Source organism: Pseudophryne corroboree, chromosome 4 (genome assembly GCF_028390025.1).
Source record: "Pseudophryne corroboree isolate aPseCor3 chromosome 4, aPseCor3.hap2, whole genome shotgun sequence".
Taxonomy (NCBI): Eukaryota; Metazoa; Chordata; class Amphibia; order Anura; family Myobatrachidae; genus Pseudophryne; species Pseudophryne corroboree.
This window is the reverse complement of record NC_086447.1, coordinates 734,135,515-734,154,592: the sequence shown is the minus strand read 5'-3', so window position 1 is coordinate 734,154,592 and position 19,078 is coordinate 734,135,515. Positions and strand designations below refer to the sequence as shown.

General features: G+C 45.2%; 1 protein-coding gene across 2 annotated transcripts in view; it reads right to left on the bottom strand.

The window, feature by feature from the left end:
- Positions 1-17,139, bottom strand: part of ACOXL (acyl-CoA oxidase like) — a 990,492-nt gene extending 973,353 nt beyond the window's left edge. Inside the window, exon 1 of one of the 2 annotated variants that reach the window (XM_063918088.1) lies at positions 16,799-17,139. In XM_063918088.1, coding sequence (XP_063774158.1) covers positions 16,799-16,926 — 128 coding nt within the window. In that variant the 5' untranslated portion in view covers positions 16,927-17,139. The remainder of the gene's footprint in view (positions 1-16,798) is intronic. The other variant, XM_063918087.1, reaches the window with a different exon arrangement.
- Between the last annotated feature and the right edge of the window lie 1,939 nt (positions 17,140-19,078).

Sequence of the window (19,078 nt, the reverse complement as noted above, 5' to 3'; positions counted from 1 at the left end):
CCTGCTGGGAATACAGCTTGTGAATGGTTTCCAAAACTGCCTCCCTGTCAGCGGGAGACGTCGGTAAAACAGACCTTTGGAAACGGCGAGGGGGATACGTCTCGAATTCCAATTTGTACCCCTGAAATATTACCTGAAGGATCCAGGGGTCTACTTGCGAGTGAGCCCACTGCGCACTGAAATTCATTGAGAACGGGACCCCACCGTGCCTGAACTTGTAAAGCCCTAGCGTCATACTGAGGGCTTGGCAGAGGCGGAAAAGAGTTTCTGTTCCTTGGAACTGGCTGATCTCTGCAGCCATTTTCCTCTCCCTCTGTCACGAGCAGAAAAGAGGAACCCTTTTGTCCGCTTGCCAACCAGGCCTGCGCCTGATAATACGGCGTCTTATTTTGAGAGGCGACCTGGGGTACATCCCCTCTTTTAAGGCAATACTTCCAAATGCCGTTTGGAATCCGCATCACCTGACCACTTTACTGGTATAATTGGACAACGCACTTATACTTGATGCCAGTCGGCAAATATTCCGCTGTGCGTCATGCATATATAGAAATGCATCTTTTAATTGCTCTATAGGCAATAATATACTGTCCTTATCTAGGATATCATATTTCCAGTCAGGGAATCCGACCACGCCAACCCAGCACTGCACATCCAGGCTGAGGCGATTGCTGGTCGCAGTATAACACCAGTATGTGTGTAAATACATTTTAGGATACCCTCCTGCTTTCTATCAGCAGGATCCTTAAGGGCGGCCATCTCAAGAGAGGGTAGAGCCCATGTTCTTACAAGCGTGTGAGCGCCTTATCCCCCCTAGGGGGTGTTTCCCAACGCACCCTAACCTCTGGCGGGAAAAGGTATACTGCCAATAACTTTTTAGAAATTATCAATTGTTATCGGGGGGAAACCCACGCATTTTATTTCTCAGATTCAGGAAAACTACAGGAAGTTTTTCCTCACCAACATAATACTTTTTTCATTGCCTCAATCATGCAATGTGTGGCCCTATTTGGAAATCACGGTTGTCTCTTCACCGCGACACAGGAGTCAGTATCCGTGTCGGCGTCTGTATCTGAGGTAACGGGCGCTTTAGAGCCCCTATATGAGACTTCTGGACATGCACAAGCTGAGTAGCCGGCTGTCTCATGTCAACCACTGTCTTTTATACAAAGCTGACACTGTCATTTCCACAGTACATCCACTCAGGTGTCGACCCCCCAGGGGGTGACAACACTATTACAGACACTCTACTCCGTCTCCTCATCATTTTTCTCCTCATACATGTCAACACAAACGTACCGACACACAGCACACACACAGGGAATGCTCTGATAGAGGACAGGACCCCACTAGCCCTTTGGGGAGACAGAGGGAGAGTTTGCCAGCACACACCAGAGCGCTATATATATACAGGGATAACCTTATATAAGTGTTTTTCCCTTTATAGCTGCTGTATTGTTTATACTGCGCCTAATTTGTGCCCCCCTCTCTTTATTAACCCCTTTCTGTAGTGTAGTGACTGCAGGGGAGAGCCAGGGAGCTTCCCTCCAACTGAGCTGTGAGGGAAAATGGCGCCAGTGTGCTGAGGAGATAGGCTCCGCCCCTTTCTCGGCGTCCTTATCATCCGTTTTCTTGTATGTTTTGGCAGGGGTTAAATGCATCCATATAGCCCAGGAGTTATATGTGATGCATTTATTTTAGCCATAAAAGGTTTTCTAACGATTTATTGCGTCTCAGGGCGCTGCCCCCCCAGCGCCCTGCACCCTCAGTGACCGGAGTGTGAAGTGTGCTGAGAGCAATGGCGCACAGCTGCGGTGCTGTGCGCCTACCTTTATCTGAAGACAGGAAAGTCTTCTGCCGCCGATTTTTCCGGACCTCTTCGCTCTTCTGGCTCTGTAAGGGGGCCGGCGGCGCGGCTCCGGTGACCCATCCAGGCTGAACCTGTGATCGTCCCTCTGGAGCTAATGTCCAGTAGCCTAAGAAGCCCAATCCACTCTGCACGCAGGTGAGTTCGCTTCTTCTCCCCTTAGTCCCTCGATGCAGTGAGCCTGTTGCCAGCAGGTCTCACTGAAAATAATAAACCTAAACTAAAACTTTCACAAAGAGCTCAGGAGAGCCCCTAGTGTGCACCCTTCTCGTCGGGCACAGAAAATCTAACTGAGGCTTGGAGGAGGGTCATAGGGGGAGGAGCCAGTGCACACCAGGTGATCCTAAAGCTTTCTTTAGATGTGCCCTGTCTCCTGCGGAGCCGCTATTCCCCATGGTCCTTACGGAGTTCCCAGCATCCACTAGGACGTCAGAGAAATTAGATTTCATGAATACACACTACACAATTACTGTTCAATATTAATCCTTCTGGATCTCTCGGCAGCATTTGATACTGTGGACCATGGGCTTCTGATTGAGCGACTGATACATTTTTGTGGTCTGGATGGCACAGTCCTAAACTGGTTCAAATCATTTCTCACAGGCAGGTCACAGAGAGTTTCGTCTGGATTATACTCATCACCCCAATTGCCATGTGGTGTCCCACAACGTTCTATACTATCCCCCATGCTTTTTGCAGTATACATGCGAAATAATCAGGCGCCATGGCCGGGTCTACCACTGCTATGCAGATGATACACAACTGTACCTGTCCTTTGCTCCGGGCACTGATAACCCAATAGCAACCCTAAATGGCTGTCTAGCTGAGCAACAGGAGTGGATGAGTGCCAGTTGGCTGCGACTGAACCCGGATAAAACAGAGGTCCTTATGATACGACCGCAACATCAAAGGACAAGACCGCAGCATAGCCAACCAACTGGACTTAAACACGGGGATTCAGAATTACAGACCAGTGATCGTGTGCGGAATCTTGGTGTTGTCCTGGATGGTGGCTTGACACTTAAACATCAGATATCAGCCACAATCAAACCCTCATTCTTTCACCTGAGGAACATAGCCAGAATCAAGCACTTAATTCCCTCAGATGATCTGCCAAAAGTCATACATGCATTTGTATCATCTCGATTAGACTACTGTAATGCCCTCTACTTTGGTCTCCCGGTAAAAGAATTGCACCACTTACAGCTGGTGCAAAACATAGCTGCCAGGCTGTTAACCAACCAGCCCCGTTCTAGCCACATAACACCCATCCTCTACTCCCTTCACTGGCTGCCTGTAAGATGGCGAATCATCTTCAAGATTGGCTTACTGAGTTTCAAAGCATTACATGACCAGGGCCCAAGGTACCTGAAGCAGCTTCTGACCCCATACTGCCCCACTCGATTACTGCGATCTGTAGATGAAGGACTTTTAGCAGTACCTAGAATCTCCCGTAATTCATCTGGGGGGTCGAGCTTTTAGCCATGCGGCTCCAACTCTATGGAACTCACTTCCCCGCACAGTGCGAGAGGCCCCAACTATAGAATCCTTCAAAAGTAGACTCAAGACTTTCCAGTTTACTCAAGCATTTCCATAATGTCCCTTTTAGTATCTTCTTGCTTCTGTATTTTATGAAAATGTACTTCATTATTTTCTGTACTATATTATGCTATGTATCTGTTAAGCGCCTTGAGTCCTATTGGAGAAAGAGCGCTATATAAATAAACGTATTATTACAGGTTGAGTATCCCTTTTCCAAAATGCTTGGGACCAGAGGTATTTTGGATATCAGATTTTTCCGTATTTTGGAATAATTGCATACCATAATGAGATATCATGGTGATGGGACCTGAATCTAAGCACAGAATGCATTTATGTTTCATATACACCTAATACACACAGACTGAAGGTAATTTTAGCCAATATTTTTTATAACTTTGTGCATTAAACAAAGTGTGTCTACATACACACAATTCATTTGTGTTTCATATATATTTATTTATTAGTAGTTTCTTATATAGCGCAGCATATTCCGTTGCGCTTTACAATTAGAACAACAATTATAGAACAAAACTGGGTAAAGACAGACAGACAGACAGAGGTAGGAAGGCCCTGCTCGCGAGCTTACAATCTATAGGGAAATAGGCATTGATACACAAGGATAGATGCTACTTGTCACATAATGGTTCCCCAGGTTGCTAGGTTCTTAATGGGTTGTATATGATATGATCACCCAGCAATGTTGGAAGACAAAATGTGAGTTTATGTGGACTGTACAGAGGGGATGTAACTTGATAGGGAAGCTGTGAAGGTTATGTGTGTGGGTCAGAAATTTGGTAGGCTTGTCTGAAGAGATGAGTTTTCAGAGAACGTTTAAAGGTTTGGAGACTAGAGGAGAGTCTTATTGTGCGTGGGAGTGCATTCCACAGAGTGGGTGAAGCCCGGGTAAAGTCCTGTAATTTTGAGTGGGAACAGGTAATACATGTGGATGAGAGACGCAGATCTTGTGCAGAGCGGAGAGGTCTGGTAGGGAGATATTTTGAGATGAGTGAGGAGATGTTGTTAGGGTCTCCTGCCCTGTGCTGCCACGTCGTCATGGCAACCGGGAGACAAGTGCTAGCGGAGTAACCTGAGCGCAGCTGATACTCCGGTTCGGGTCTTTTGCTGTGCAGTGGTTATAGGCTCTGTGCACGGCAGGGGATCCGGTGCTGGTTTTTGTGCTCACAGTCTGTGAGGTCTGAGTGGGGCGTGGACAGCACCTGCTTTATAAGGCCTCTTCTCAGGGTAAGCAGATGCTGCTGAATCTTTGTTGGTTAGTCAGTTCCTGAAAGTTAACCAGTACTGTGTAGCTTTGTATTTGTTTGTTGCTTACTGCAAATAGGCCTGGGGATTTGGTATTACACTCTGCCAATCCAGACCTAGCAGTAAGACTGGAGTCAGTCGTTTAGCTTGCTGGGGTTCTGTTATTACTCTGTGAACTTAGCAAGTTTGCGGCTGTATTCTAAGACTTGCCTGTCTAATCCTGTCTCACTGTGCTAGGTGTCAGGGGTCAGTTTAGTGGCAGTAAGCTGAACCTGTGCACTGCAAGTGAGAATCAGGATTGTGGAGGCTCTCCTTGTGTCTATCATTCCATCTCTGACCAAGGAGTTTACTGCCACACCCGTTGGTAACCCTTTAGGGTTTTGCTGTTGCCCTTAGCAACAGCATTTCGGGTTCTCTACGTATTAAAACACAACATCTTGCTTTTCCCATCTGAGCATTTCTAATACAAGGGAGATACCCAGTTCCTTAGCCTCTGGATTTTTCTGTTCACTTTGTGTGTATTTTGTTACCCTATCACCTTCTGTGTACGTTATGTCATATTCCCCAGTCTGTCTGTGAGTCCATTTGTTTTGCATAACAGTTCAAACACCAGTACATTCCTGCAGGCACTGGAGTGCATAATAGTTCTGACACCAGTACTTTCCTGCAGGCACTGGTGTGCATAACAGATGTATGATGGTGCAGTTTGGTTAATAGCCTTGTATGTAAGTAAAAGTATTTTATATTTGACACGGTAGAATACCGGTAACCAATGGAGGGACTGACAGAGCGGATCAGCAGATGAAGAACGTCTGGCGAGGAAGATTAGCCTCGCAGCTGCATTTAAAATGGATTGAAGTGGTGATAGCCTATGTTTGGGAAGACCAGTAAGGAGACTATTACAATAATCAATGCAGGAGATGATGAGTGCATGAATTAGAGTTTTTGCAGTGTCTTGTGTAAGATAAGGGCGTATTTTGGATATGTTTTTAAGGTGCATGTAACATGATTTAGAGACAGATTGAATGTGTGGAACAAAGGACAGTTCAGAGTCAAGGGTGACACCTAGGCAACGAGCTTGTGGGGTGGGGTGGATAGTTACATTGTCAACAGTTATAGAGATATCAGGTTGGTAACTACTCTTAGCTGGTGGGAAAATAATTAATTCGGTTTTGGAAATGTTGAGTTTGAGGTGGCGAGATGACATCCAAGATGAAATGGCAGACAGGCATCCAGTGACACGAGCCAATACTGGTGGTGACAAATCTGGGGAGGATAGGTAGATTTGAGTATCATCAGCATACAAATGATACTGAAATCCAAAGGAGCTGATTATATACCTTATACCCACAGCCTGAAGGTCATTTAATACAATATTTTTAATAACTTTGTGTATTAAACAAAGTTTGTGTACATTGAGCCATCAAAAAACAAAGGTTTCACTATCTCACTAAAAAAAAAAGTCTGTATTTCGGAATATTCCGTATTTCGGAATATTTGAATATGGGATACTCAACCTGTATTACTATTTCAACAATATGGGTGGGGGGGGATTCAATTGTTTTGGGCGTCTAATAATCCCGTCTAAACAGGACTTTTCAGACATCCAAAGAACAGTCACAATTCAATTGTTGTTTGGGTGCACATGCATATCGCACATGTCACATACAGACAGGGTTTAGCCACATAAAACGGTTTAACCTCTCGAAAGTACTGCTTTGGGTGTCAAAACTCCCGTTCGGACACCCAAAGTGCTGACTTAGCGCACATTTCTCCTCGCGCCTCAGGAGGCTGTAAGAAGACATGTCATTCCATGGCTACCAGGCTTCTAAACGGAGCAACAATTGAATTGCTCCATTTTGCACCACCTAGTGGTAGCTGCGGGGTAAAACTATTGATTTCCCCCCTAAATGTTGTTGAGATGATGTCTTGAACCACTTGCCTGGTAAGGTCGCATCAGATGCGGCCACACCAGCAAGTGCTTTATCTGACCAGGTCACACAGGATGCAACTAGTCAGATAAACAGTGATTGCAGCTGCAGGGAAGAGAAACTTCCCTCCGCTGCTCTAAGAGGGACTGGAAGGTCCCTCTGCCTTCCCAAACTCTCCCTCAGTGTTTGCCATGTTGCTGATCGTTCAGCACGGCAGGACCCTCCTACCCAGATGCTGCAGACAATAGCGGCTGCTGAGGAAGGGGATACGTCCCCGAAACGTAACACTAATTAAAACAGCATCCCTGCATGAATGCTTTTTTCACTATTTGTGCAAGTCTTTGAGTGCCGCCTCTATCCTGTCTACATATCTGTGTGGGATTGCCCCACAAGGAAGGCACCTTAGCAAGCTAACGTAGCTGGAGTGCCGGAGCCTAGCGTTATATATATATTTTTTTTTATTTTTTATTTTTTTTATTTTTAAACGAATCATTTTGGATAAGGTTAAATTCATGTTCTTCACCTAATTCACTATAAAAAAAAAAGTCTGAGCAGTTTTTTTGGGAAACAGTCAGTTAAGTGGTTAAATGCACTTTATCGGGCCAATCATGTACACACTGCATTTGAGGCACAATATTGGCTCATCGGGGCCGAATGTTGTGTACTACCTGAGTATTTGAGTATTGACCGATTGCTCCAATTATCGCACAGTGTGCATCTTGCTCAAGATCTGTGATCCCTACTTTTAAGGGAACCCGTACACCTAATAGAATCTGTCACTTTTGCACTTTGAAGGCTGTGTTAAAGTGATCAGGATCTACACAGAAAGCCGGGCCCCATTCCCACGTACGCCACCATTATCACTTGTTGAATTCTGTATAATCTCAGTATGCAATATCACCACTGTATAAATAAAAGCAGTGAGCAGTCATTATCACTGGATTCTTTCACTCATGGGAAAACAAGTGAGCATAGGCTGTTTAAGGTTACAAACCAATGGGCCTTAGCAGCAAGGGTACACTGTCATTACTCAACTCTCTTGACCAAAAATCAATTAACTAGGTATGTGTTGCAAAGTATATGTTATCTATATAATAATCTGCTATGGCATGCCCCAAGATTGACATGAGAATGGAAGCTGCGGCATGCCCCACACCCAATGGGTCCCACTGTGGCGACAAAAGAGAAGGGAGCCAGTACAGTTGAAGGTTTAAGTTTAAGCTCCTGTAACGATGTACTCCCTGTAACGATGTACTCCCTGTCTATGAGCCATCAGTTACCCTCCCTATGGGATGTATTTAATTCTTGTCGGAAACTGCCGTCTTGACGGAAAGACAGCAGCTTCCGACTTTTTTTGGTCGGAAGGGGTTCCGACCTATACAATGCCCCCTTAGATTTTCCGACAAGTTGGGAATTCCAACTTGTCGAAAACACGTGGATCCGCGGAATAGCCACGGATCCACGTGTTTTGTCGGGAGCGGTGGCCAAACCAGACAGGTTTTGGCCCCGTTTCCGACAATGTCAATCCGACCGGATTTGGCTGCTCATTGAATACTCAGGTTTTGACATCAATTGAACATACCTATGTGTGTCTGTACAACCTTGTAAGCCAGCTCACTGTCTTCACGACTCCTCTGTGTGGTCAACATATAACTTCAGGTACTGCAGATTTGCAAACATACATAACTGTAATGTTCTCATTGATCCCAATCCCCAAAAATGTACTCTTGGATCCCTGCCACTGTCACCTCTAATCAGCAGATGAGCACAGGAAGCTGTAGATACATTACATTCTAAATCTATGCTTTCCAACTTCAGAACAGAGCGGGAGCGGGGGTTCACAGGCCTCCATCACAGCAATCCCAGAAACCCAATGATTACAGCAACTCCCCTCCCTGTATAATTGTGCCACATATAGTACACTACAGCAACCGAAACCAGCATGCTCTATAGCGGCAGCTGGAGACACACAGGGGAAGATATACCCTCAACTCTAGCATTCACCGGGTCCAATACACTAATGCATAATAATAACAACAACAACAACAAGTCACAAGCCTGTCTGCAGTTCTGATCTAAATAATGATATGTCGGGATTTCAAACCTTAAGTACCAAAATGTTTTGTTCCATCAGTTCCTAAAATCTAGTCACCAGCGCTGCTACATTTTTAGTAGCTGACCATACAGATTATGCAGTACATAAAACGCTGTCCGTCTGAGAGTAAAGAATCCTTGCACAGAAATCACCATATACGGCCTTCTTATTTAGTTGCACTTTAAAATATTAAGCAATACAAGCGGTTCAAATGAAAAAGTGTTACACAGAACTTCAATAACATTAAATAAGCATTTATAGACAATAAAGCCAATGACAAAAGTTATGTCTTACCTAAACAATATAGCTGAAATAAATGAACTGCACTTAAATATCGCTCATATATAAATCTCTTTTCAAATTCTCTACAACAGATTCAAACTCTTGAGACGTGGTATTGTATCTTACCCTTCCATCATTGTAAATAGAGCATGGAGACAGGATTGCAGAATGCATAGCGTTGATGATCCATACTAATGGAGGGCCACTGATGTCTCTGGTGTTACATAAGTGTCAGTATTCTGACATTCTCTATCAGACTACATTAAAATGGTATGCGGTTAGCATACCGACAGTTGGGACCCCAACGGTCACAATACAGATACCGGGATACCGACGGGGCACCATACTGCTGCCGGGATACCGGCAGGGTAGGCGATCCCCCCTCTATGGGTGTCCTTGCTACTAAGCCCGCAGCGTGGCGAGCGAGCGTGGGGCTTAGTTGCGCTTGCACCCCTGCAAGCATTCCACCGCTCGCGAGGCCGATGTTGGCAAAATGACATTCTGCATCCCGATTGGCAGTAATTCATACTGAACCCATTAAAACACTGGCCCTGATTGTAAGTAAAGCAACAAAGCACCTAACTTTGGGGGTAATTCAGACATGATTGCTGCTGTGCGTTTTCTCACAGTGTGCGATCAGATCTGAACTGCACATGCACCGCAATGCGCACCACGTGGCAGACCGCAGCAACGGGGATCACCGGTCAGCGACGGGATGGTGAGAGAAATCCGATCGCACGGGCGTTCGCAAGGTGATTAACAGGAGGAGGCCGTTTGTGGGTGGCAACTGACAGTTTCCAGGGAGTGTCCAGAAAAACGCAGGCGTGTCAAAGCGTTTGAAGGGAGGGGTCTGACGTCAGCTCTGGCCCCGATCAGCAAGAAGCAATCGCAGCAGCTGAGTAAGTCCTGGGCTGAGCAGAGACTGCACAAAATCAGTTTGTACAGCTCTGCTACACATCTGAACGCACACTTGCACAGTGAATTTACACTCCCCCTGTAGGCGGCAACTATCTGATCGCAGGGCAGCAAAAAACGCAGCCCAGCGATCAGGTCTGAATTACCCCCTTTGATCCTGGAACAAACACATTTATATTGTTTATGTGCATGGTAAATACTGGCTTCTTTAATATATAGGCCATAAATGTTAAACAGCTTTTTTTTTTTTTACACTGCAATTTAGATTTCAGTTCGAACACACCGCACCCAAATCTAACTCTCTCTGCAAATGTTACATCCGCCCCACCTGCAGTGCAACATGGTTTTGCCCAGTTACTTGCATTAATCAGCCACTCTATTACTATAGGTACACCTTTCTTCTAGTATGGAGTAGGACTTCACTTTGCCCCCAGCAAAACATCTCACGTGCGTGGAACTAGCTTCAGATGTCATGTACTTAGGGCCTAATTCAGATCTGATTGCTGGGCAGCGATATTTGCAGTCCTGCGATCAGATAGTCGCCGCCTACAAAGGGAGTGGTTTTTTCGCAGTGCAAGTGTGCGATCGCATGTGTAGCAGAGCTGCACAAACTGATTTTGCGCAGTCTCTGCGCAACCCAGAACTTACTCTTCCAGTGCAATGAGAGCAAGCTGATCGGGATCAGAGCTGACGTCAGACACCCTCCCTGAAAACGCTTGGACGCGCCTGAGATTTTCCGGACACTCCCTGTAAACATACAGAACAAAATACAATATACAGTGTTCCCAGCGCTGTGTGGAATCATCTGCGCCCATTTTGAAATAAACTATTACGTGAATGCGAGAGTGAATATAAATGTACTGTAAGTGGATTTCCACTGACGTGCTTGCTGGTTTGACTTCACATATCTTTTCCATTAGAGCTGTTAAAGAAACTTTTCAGGGTCTACGGGTGAGAACCAGAATGTGTCTCGTTCCAATAGTTATCTTTTGGGCGTCTGTGATCGTAGGATATTACATGGACATTTGGAAGTTCTTCTACACAGCGCTGGGAACACTGTATGTTGTATTTTGTTCTGTATGTGCTCAAGGGTTTTTTTAAAGGGCGAGCTCCATCAGTGTTTGTAGCTGCTCTTGTGTAGGGTAGCAGGTGAAGCACATTTTTAATTTACACTCCCTGTAAACAGTCAGTTGCCACCCACAAACGGCCTCTTCCTGTCAATCTCCTTGGGAACGCTCGTTGGTTCGGATTTTTCACACCATCCCGTCGCTAGGCGCCGATGACTGTTGCTGTTGTGGGACGTGCCTGCGCATTGCGGTGCATACGCATGCGCAGTTCAGATCTGAATGATCCCCTTAGTTAGGAGTATTATGTTACTGGAAGTAGCTATTACATACAGTGGTGGGCAATAACCGGTACGCCAGCTGTTGTTGAACTATACGTCCCAGCATGCCCTGCACCCATTTTAGCATGGCCAAATAGCAGTGGTACTCAGGTGTGCTGTGGGAATGCTCAAGTGGCATACAGACCCTGTTATGTGCGAAGGAAACATGCCCCAACTCAGTACACCACCAGTCTGAACTGCCGACAATAGGCAGGATGGATCCATGTATTTATGTTGTTTATGCCAATTCAGCATGTGGCAGCAGAAATCTAGGTTTGTCAGACCAGGTAAAGTGTTCACACGCTTCACCTGTCCAGCTTTGGTAAGCCTGTGCCCACTGTTTCCTGTTCTTAGCTGACAGAAGTGGAACTTTGGGCCTAACGCAGCATGGAACGCTGCTGCAGCAGCGTTCGCATTCTGACGCCCTGTGAAGTGTGCGCACAGGCAGACGGCAACTCACATCTGCATATGTCTCTGCCCGATTGACAGGAAAAAGCGTTCGTGAGGTGGAAGGCAGCATCGCGGCGGCGTTGGGGGGAGAGCGCGGGCCATCCCGCGGCGAGAGTGTGTGTGTGTGTGTGTGTGTGTGTGGTCTGTATCCGGCATGCGGGGCAGACTTAACCTGTGCTGGGCGTCCCCACCAGGTCAGTGTAATGGATTGGAGATGTGCGATTTTTCGCACATCTATGATCCATGCTGAATTAGGCCCTTTGTGTGGTCTCCAGTTACTATAGCCTACTGACTGCAAGGTACAAGGTTCAATGTGCTGCTAGGATTCTACGCAGATATTTGCATTAACGAGCAGATGGACACTGACTTGTGCGTGATATGTGGCTTTAGATACGGTACAAAAGATTCAACATTCAGAATGTCAAGGTAGAGAATATCAACATGGATGGGCTGCAGACTTCACAAATGTCACCATTCACAATGTCGACGTGGCCAGAATACTACTTGTCATGTGAGGGATTCAGTTATTGGCTGAATAAGCGAGCAGAGAGACACCATGTGTCTGTGACAAACTTAAAAGACCGGAGAGCAGTGCAGGACGCAAGACATGATCCTGCAGAGCTCACACTCTACGCTAAGGGCCTTATTCAGAGTTGTAAGCAAACCAAAAAAGTAATTGGGCAAAACCATGTTGCACTGCAATTGGGGCAGGAGCAACATGTGCACAGAGAATTAGGCTGTGTACACATCAGAACGATGTTTGCTCGATGTGACGTCGCCTGCTACGGGCGTGGGGGATTCAGAAGCATGGCCCTTGTAAGCAATATTGCATGTGACATGTGATGCAGGATACGACCTGCGGGAGCGCGCATCGTATCCTGTATCAAGCGTACACACTATACAATATCACAACCTTACATTTGGGTGAGGTGTGTTCAAACCGAAATCTAAATTGCAGTGTAAAAATAAAGAAGCCAAAATCTAAATCTCTCTGCACATGTTACATCTGCCCCACCTGCAGTGCAACATGGATCTGCCTAATTGCTAACTTTTTTTATTTGCTAACAAACCTGAATAACCCCCTAAGTTCGGAGCCTCTGTCAAACATAAGCCCATATAATAAACATGTAACTGCAAAAATCAAAACTCACAAATAATTTAAAAAAAATTGAGTAAAAAAACAACAAAACTGAAATGGATTGTAGCTCTAATAGTTAATGTATCTGTAATAATAACAATCAATAGACAGACGTTGGTGCCATCTATAAATAACGATTCATCTTTAGCTTTATTATATTTGTTTTATACATAAAATTATTTGAGTCTGAATGTTTTGTTTTTTTTACATATTGTGACAATTACGGTAGTTTCATTACATGTGTGAGCTGAAACATATTTCTGTTTTATATTTACCAAGTACTTTATCTAGATGTTAATTTTAAGCCTTTGTATACTTGATGGTGTCGGCATCACTCACTACTCAGTCCAGCTGTCTGTTTTATTCATTCCTCCCCCACTTCCCATTGACTAACTGTGGATATGGCATGATTCATTACTTCTGCAGCATTTCTAAATGGTTCCCTAATGACTACTTGATGTCACTAAAGTCAATAAGTACTTATTTCTGATCCTGGTCCATTAGACTAGATTGAAACGGGGATAAAAACATGGCACAGTTAGGTGGCATGTTATTTATCCGACAAAGGGAATACCTCAAGCAGGTGCCTAAACCACTATGGGCCTGATGCCTAGTAATACACATATTTGATGTACTTTATGCTAAAAAAACAACACTGAAAAATAACTTTCTACCCCTTCCAGACTGAGTGAAAAACCAGAGATATTGCTGGGGCAAACCAGGGTGACCTGGGGACTGGCTCAGTGTGAAAGGGTCTACCCGTGTCAAAATTGCCAGGGTTACAACCCTGGTCGCTACTGGTGTGGTATAAAAGATCTATAGTTACTAGATAGTCAATAGGGCGACACCAAATGATCAACATGCATTAGGTCGACAGGGTCAAAAGACTGCCAAGTAACAGGTAGACAGTACAAACGGTCAACAGGGAAATGGTCAACTCACATTTTTAATGTTTTTTTTGTGTGGTTTTGTATGTTTCCTCACATGACCCCAATTAATGGTGATGTAGACGCTCACCACACTTTGGGCAAGGTGCGCTCGGCACAGGTTACTATTCCCAATCGCAGTGGATGGTAAATCAAGCAAAATTTGAAAGAAAAAAAAAAAATGAACAAAAAACCTTGTGTCAACCATATGTGTGCATGTCGGCCTTTGAACCTGTCGACCATTTGACCTGTAAGCCTAATGCCTATCGACTGTATGCTGTCGACCTACTGACTATCTAGACAGTGTCTATCCATAATCCGAAACCCGGTCGCTAGCAGGGTTATTCCTGGGTCCGACCTGGGTAGCCTCCTGTGTGAAAGGCATGACCGGCCTTAAAGGAGCGGATTGGCAGGCTCAGTAGCGCTTGGAGATGACATCATCTGGTGTGAACGGCAATTACCAAGAAATAGCCAGGGTCCATCCACCGGTGTGAAAGGGGTAAGTAACCTAAAACCATTTTCCAGTGTGCACACCTCAAGCTATGAATGTAAACAATACCACTTTCACACCAAAAACCCGGCTCCAACGTGAGACACTGAACACGGGGTAGGAGCTGGGTTTTTACGTGTGAAAGTGGTATTATTTACATTCATATCCGGAGGTGTGCACACCGGAACATGCTTGCAGGTCTGCATTGTCAGTACTATGTGCTTCCGGTTTACATGTAATAGAAACACTGGGGCAGATGTATTAACCTGGAAAAGACATAAGGAAGTGATAAACCACTGATGTGTGTAAGGTGATAAAGGCACCAGCCAATCAGCTCCAATATGTAAATTAACAGTTAGGATCTGATTGGCTGCTGCCTTTATCACCTTGCACATATCACTGGTTTATCACTTCCTTATGCCTTCTCCAGGTTAATACATCTACCCCATTATTTGATAAATAACCCTATTTGTAGTCACTGCTGCTCTTGTCAATTTTACTGCCCATAGCCAGCGGAAGTGGTTTCCAAGCTTTATTGATTCACTGCACCATAGGGTATCAGCTTTTTTCAAGGCGCCATAGCCGAAAAGTTTCTTACTGAGAATTTCAGAAATAAAATATTAAATCAATAAAATTGTGCTTATCGGTCATCCTTATGTGGGGGTGGACACGATTGCGCCTCTGCTGGTCAACATATTTTTTGATCGGTAGCCTATCACATTGACCATACCACCCAGTTTGGGAACCACTGGCCTGCGGACAGTAAAAGTAATTCTGCAGAGCAACTTTGCTTCATATTTTAATCCAGTGTGTGTACATTCTATACACTCCTATGTAACAGTGTGAATGCATCCTATACACTCCTATGTAACAGTGTGTGTGCATTCTATGCACTCCTATGTAACAGTGTGTGTGCATTCTATGCACTCCTATGTAACAGTGTGTGTGCATTCCATAACCTCCTATGTAAGTAACAGTGTGTACATTCCATACACTCCTATGTAACAGTGTGTGTGCATTCCAAACGCTCCTATGTAACAGTGTGTGTGCATTCCAAACACTCCTATGTAACAGTGTGTATGCATTCCAAACACTCCTATGTAACAGTGTGTGTGCATTCTATGCACTCCTATGTAACAGTGTGTGTGCATTCTATGCACTCCTATGTAAGTGTGTGTGCATTCCATAACCTCCTATGTAACAGTGTGTGTGCATTCCATAACCTCCTATGTAAGTAACAGTGTGTGCATTCCATACACTCCTATGTAACAGTGTGTGCATTCTATACACTCCTATGTAACAGTGTGTGCATTCCATAACCTCTTATGTAAATAACAGTGTGTGTATTCCATACACTCCTATGGAAGGAAGATACACTCCTATGTAAGTAACAGTGTGTGCATTCTATTCAATTGGGACATTTCCTTTCACCTCATACCCCATTTATGCCTACAATGATAAGAGATTTCGGGTTCGGATTTACTCTGATCTCAAAAACTGCATCTTATTGGCTCTCATGTTTTGGATAGCCAATAAGATAAATCCAAACTTGGACTATTTTTTGGCAAAAAGAACCGATTAACTTCAAACCTGCACTTCTCCAATAATGATACTACTAAATCAGTACAGTGGAGCCATTTATTTGATGCTTGCAACTGCCAATGTTCCGAATACTCCTTTTCCACTGCCACAATAACCTAGGTGATTGCCAAGTCTACCCGAGTCACGGCTCAATGGAAAAGGGTCCTTGAAAAATGACCTGGGTCCAGTGACCCAGAAAGCTACCAGGGTTGGACTCGTATCGACCCAGTAGCCCGTTTAAGCTGCCATTGACCGGGTATTCAACCCGGGAATAACACTACTATTCTCCCGGGTTGAATTGCCGGGTTAGGCGACCCGGGATTTCTGACATGGCGCTTTCATACCTCACGCCGACCCGTGTCAACCCGACAATATGCCGGGTCGATACCGGGTTATTTGTGCGGTGTGAAAGGGGTATAACAGTGCACTGTCAATGGATGACCCGGGTCCCATTAAAAGCCTATGGAGAGCTGGATCACTGCCACTTGAGAATGATGTAGTCTCCAAGCGCCAGTAGAGGGAAGACCCACCACTAACATGTATCCAGCCTGCAGTGTGAACATGGTTTCAATATGCTGTGACACAGTTTGAAACAATGTCTAGCTACCCGGGTCGGACATGGGTTTTAGGTCGAAAAGGGGTACAAGTATAACCTCATCAAGGAATACTGAGTCTGCATTCAATCAAGTATGTTCTCGGGTACCTGATGAGAAGGTAAGGCTCTCCAGTTATGCACTACAAGCCCCAGTATGTCCTGACAATAGCATGCTGGGATTGTTAGTCCTGCAGCAGTTGGAGAGCATCAGGTTGCGTCTTGCTAGTAAGTACAATCTCCCAGCACAACAGGCAGTGTATGCAGTATCATATATTATATTATTCTGAGAGGCCCTGTGCTTGCCCTATGGCACACTCCCAGCTGCCAGTGCACTGCTAGCGGTACCTCTGCTGGAAGAGTGGGCTCCCGGCGATCTGCCTCCGCAGCTCATTCTTCATTCCCCAGAAGTCTCCGTCCAGGAACCGGGACATGGAGCCGTGGCCGATGCCCAGATCCGCACCATCTCTCTCCATGCTGCGTGCAGGAAGCGAGCGAGCTGTACAACGACTGGCGGTAACCCTAATGCACTCTCCCGGGCGCCCCTGGATCTATCACACTGTACTCCCTATACCAGGATTCCAGTTGTGCTGCCTGCTGCCGCCTGTGTGCAGGGACATGCGCGTCCTCCCCTCTGCACGCGCGCTCCCGACCGGATCTGAGGAAGGATGGTGAGCGTGCTTCTGGTAAACGTGCCCGCGACCATTTATTTCATCTCCTTGGAGCGCGCGTCCTTATGTTAAGTGAGTTATTTATTAAAAAGTTTATTCAACTGTTGCTGTAGAGCGATTTTTTTTTTAATCAGAGATTGGACGGCCAGTAGATGCCAGACACAGTCCAAGGTTTTAAAGATTTGTCCCTGGGAATTATAGTCCCTGATATTTTTTCCAGTAATGCTCAATTACACAATGAACATCTAATATTTCTGCATTTATTTTTTCAAAAGCATTTTTTTCTAACCAGGGCCAGATTAATGTCCATAATGCCCTGGGGATGAAAATTAACAGATGCCTATTGGGAGGGTATCCTGTATACGATTGGGAATAGTAAACTGTGCCCAAAGCATGGTGAGTGAAGCGAGCCATGCAAGGGGACACGGTGCACTAATTGGGGTTCCCGGTCACTGTACGGAGAAAAGGACACCAAAAATAACATAAAAAACTCATGTTGAACTTTTGACCTGTCGACCTAGAGCATGTCGACCTACAGACCCTGTCGACCTAGCATCCCTGTCGACCTAGTTACTCTCGACCAATAGTGGTCAACCTAGTTACTGTCGACTCTCCATACCACACCCATTCTAGGGTAGATGCTAGAAACAAGTTTGAGAAAGGACCTCTGACATCAGGGGGATGAGCCATGACACCAGGGGAGGAGCTAGGCCAGCGGGGTAGTTGTTCTACTATCCACGCCACCAACTACTCTCTTTAGTAACCCGGTGACGATCGGAGCAAGCGAGGGTACATATCGGGTACCCTGTTTGAGCATGGCTTCTCGCCCTGGTGACATGGCTCCTCCCCTGTGACGTCAGAGGTCCCTTCCCCAACTTAGGCCCTCATTCCGAGTTGATCGCTCGGTAATTTTCTTCGCATCGCAGTGAAATTCCGCTTAGTACGCATGCGCAATATTCGCACTGCGACTGCGCCAAGTAATTTTACAATGAAGATAGTATTTTTACTCACGGCTTTTTCTTCGCTCTGGCGAACGTAGTGTGATTGACAGGAAATGGGTGTTACTGGGCGGAAACACAGCGTTTTCGGGGCGTGTGGATAAAAACGCTACCGTTTCCGGAAAAAACGCAGGAGTGGCCGGAGAAACGGGGGAGTGTCTGGGCGAACACTGGGTGTGTTTATGACGTCAAACCAGGAACGACAAGCACTGAACTGAACGCAGATGCCGAGTAAGTCTGAAGCTACTCTGAAACTGCTAAGTAGTTTGTAATCGCAATATTGCGAATACATCGGTCGCAATTTTAAGAAGCTAAGATACACTCCCAGTAGGCGTAGGCTTAGCGTGAGCAACTCTGCTAAATTCGCCTTGCGAGCGATCAACTCGGAATGAGGGCCTTAGTTTTAGACCTTACCGGAGGAGTAGAGGAGCTGTGTGGGCGTGGACAGTGTCATGTGGGTGTGCCCACCCGCTATGCTATAAGCCCGAATGTCTCCCCAAATACATACAAGAAAAAAATATTACTTCACGTTGTGTATAAAAAAATAGAAATACAATTTTAATACTTAAAATTAATGGCCAACCCTGTAGTCAGATGGGCACCAGATCATCGTCAGCTTGTCATGATTTTTATGTGAAGGCTATGGTACCATCCGCCCCATTGTTAATCTGGCCCTGTTTTTTTTTTTTTTTTTATCATGTATATTTATTCTTTAGAATATTGAATGTTACATTTATTGAACATAATTATTCCAAATGCAAATAGTAAACATGAATGATGGGAGATTATAGGGGGTAATTCCAAGTTGATCGCAGCAGGAATTTAGTTAGCAATTGGGCAAAACCATGTGCACTGCAGGGGAGGCAGATTTAACATGTGCAGAGAGAGTTAGATTTGGGTGGGTTATTTTATTTCTGTGCAGGGTAAATACTGGCTGCTTTATTTTTACACTGCAAATT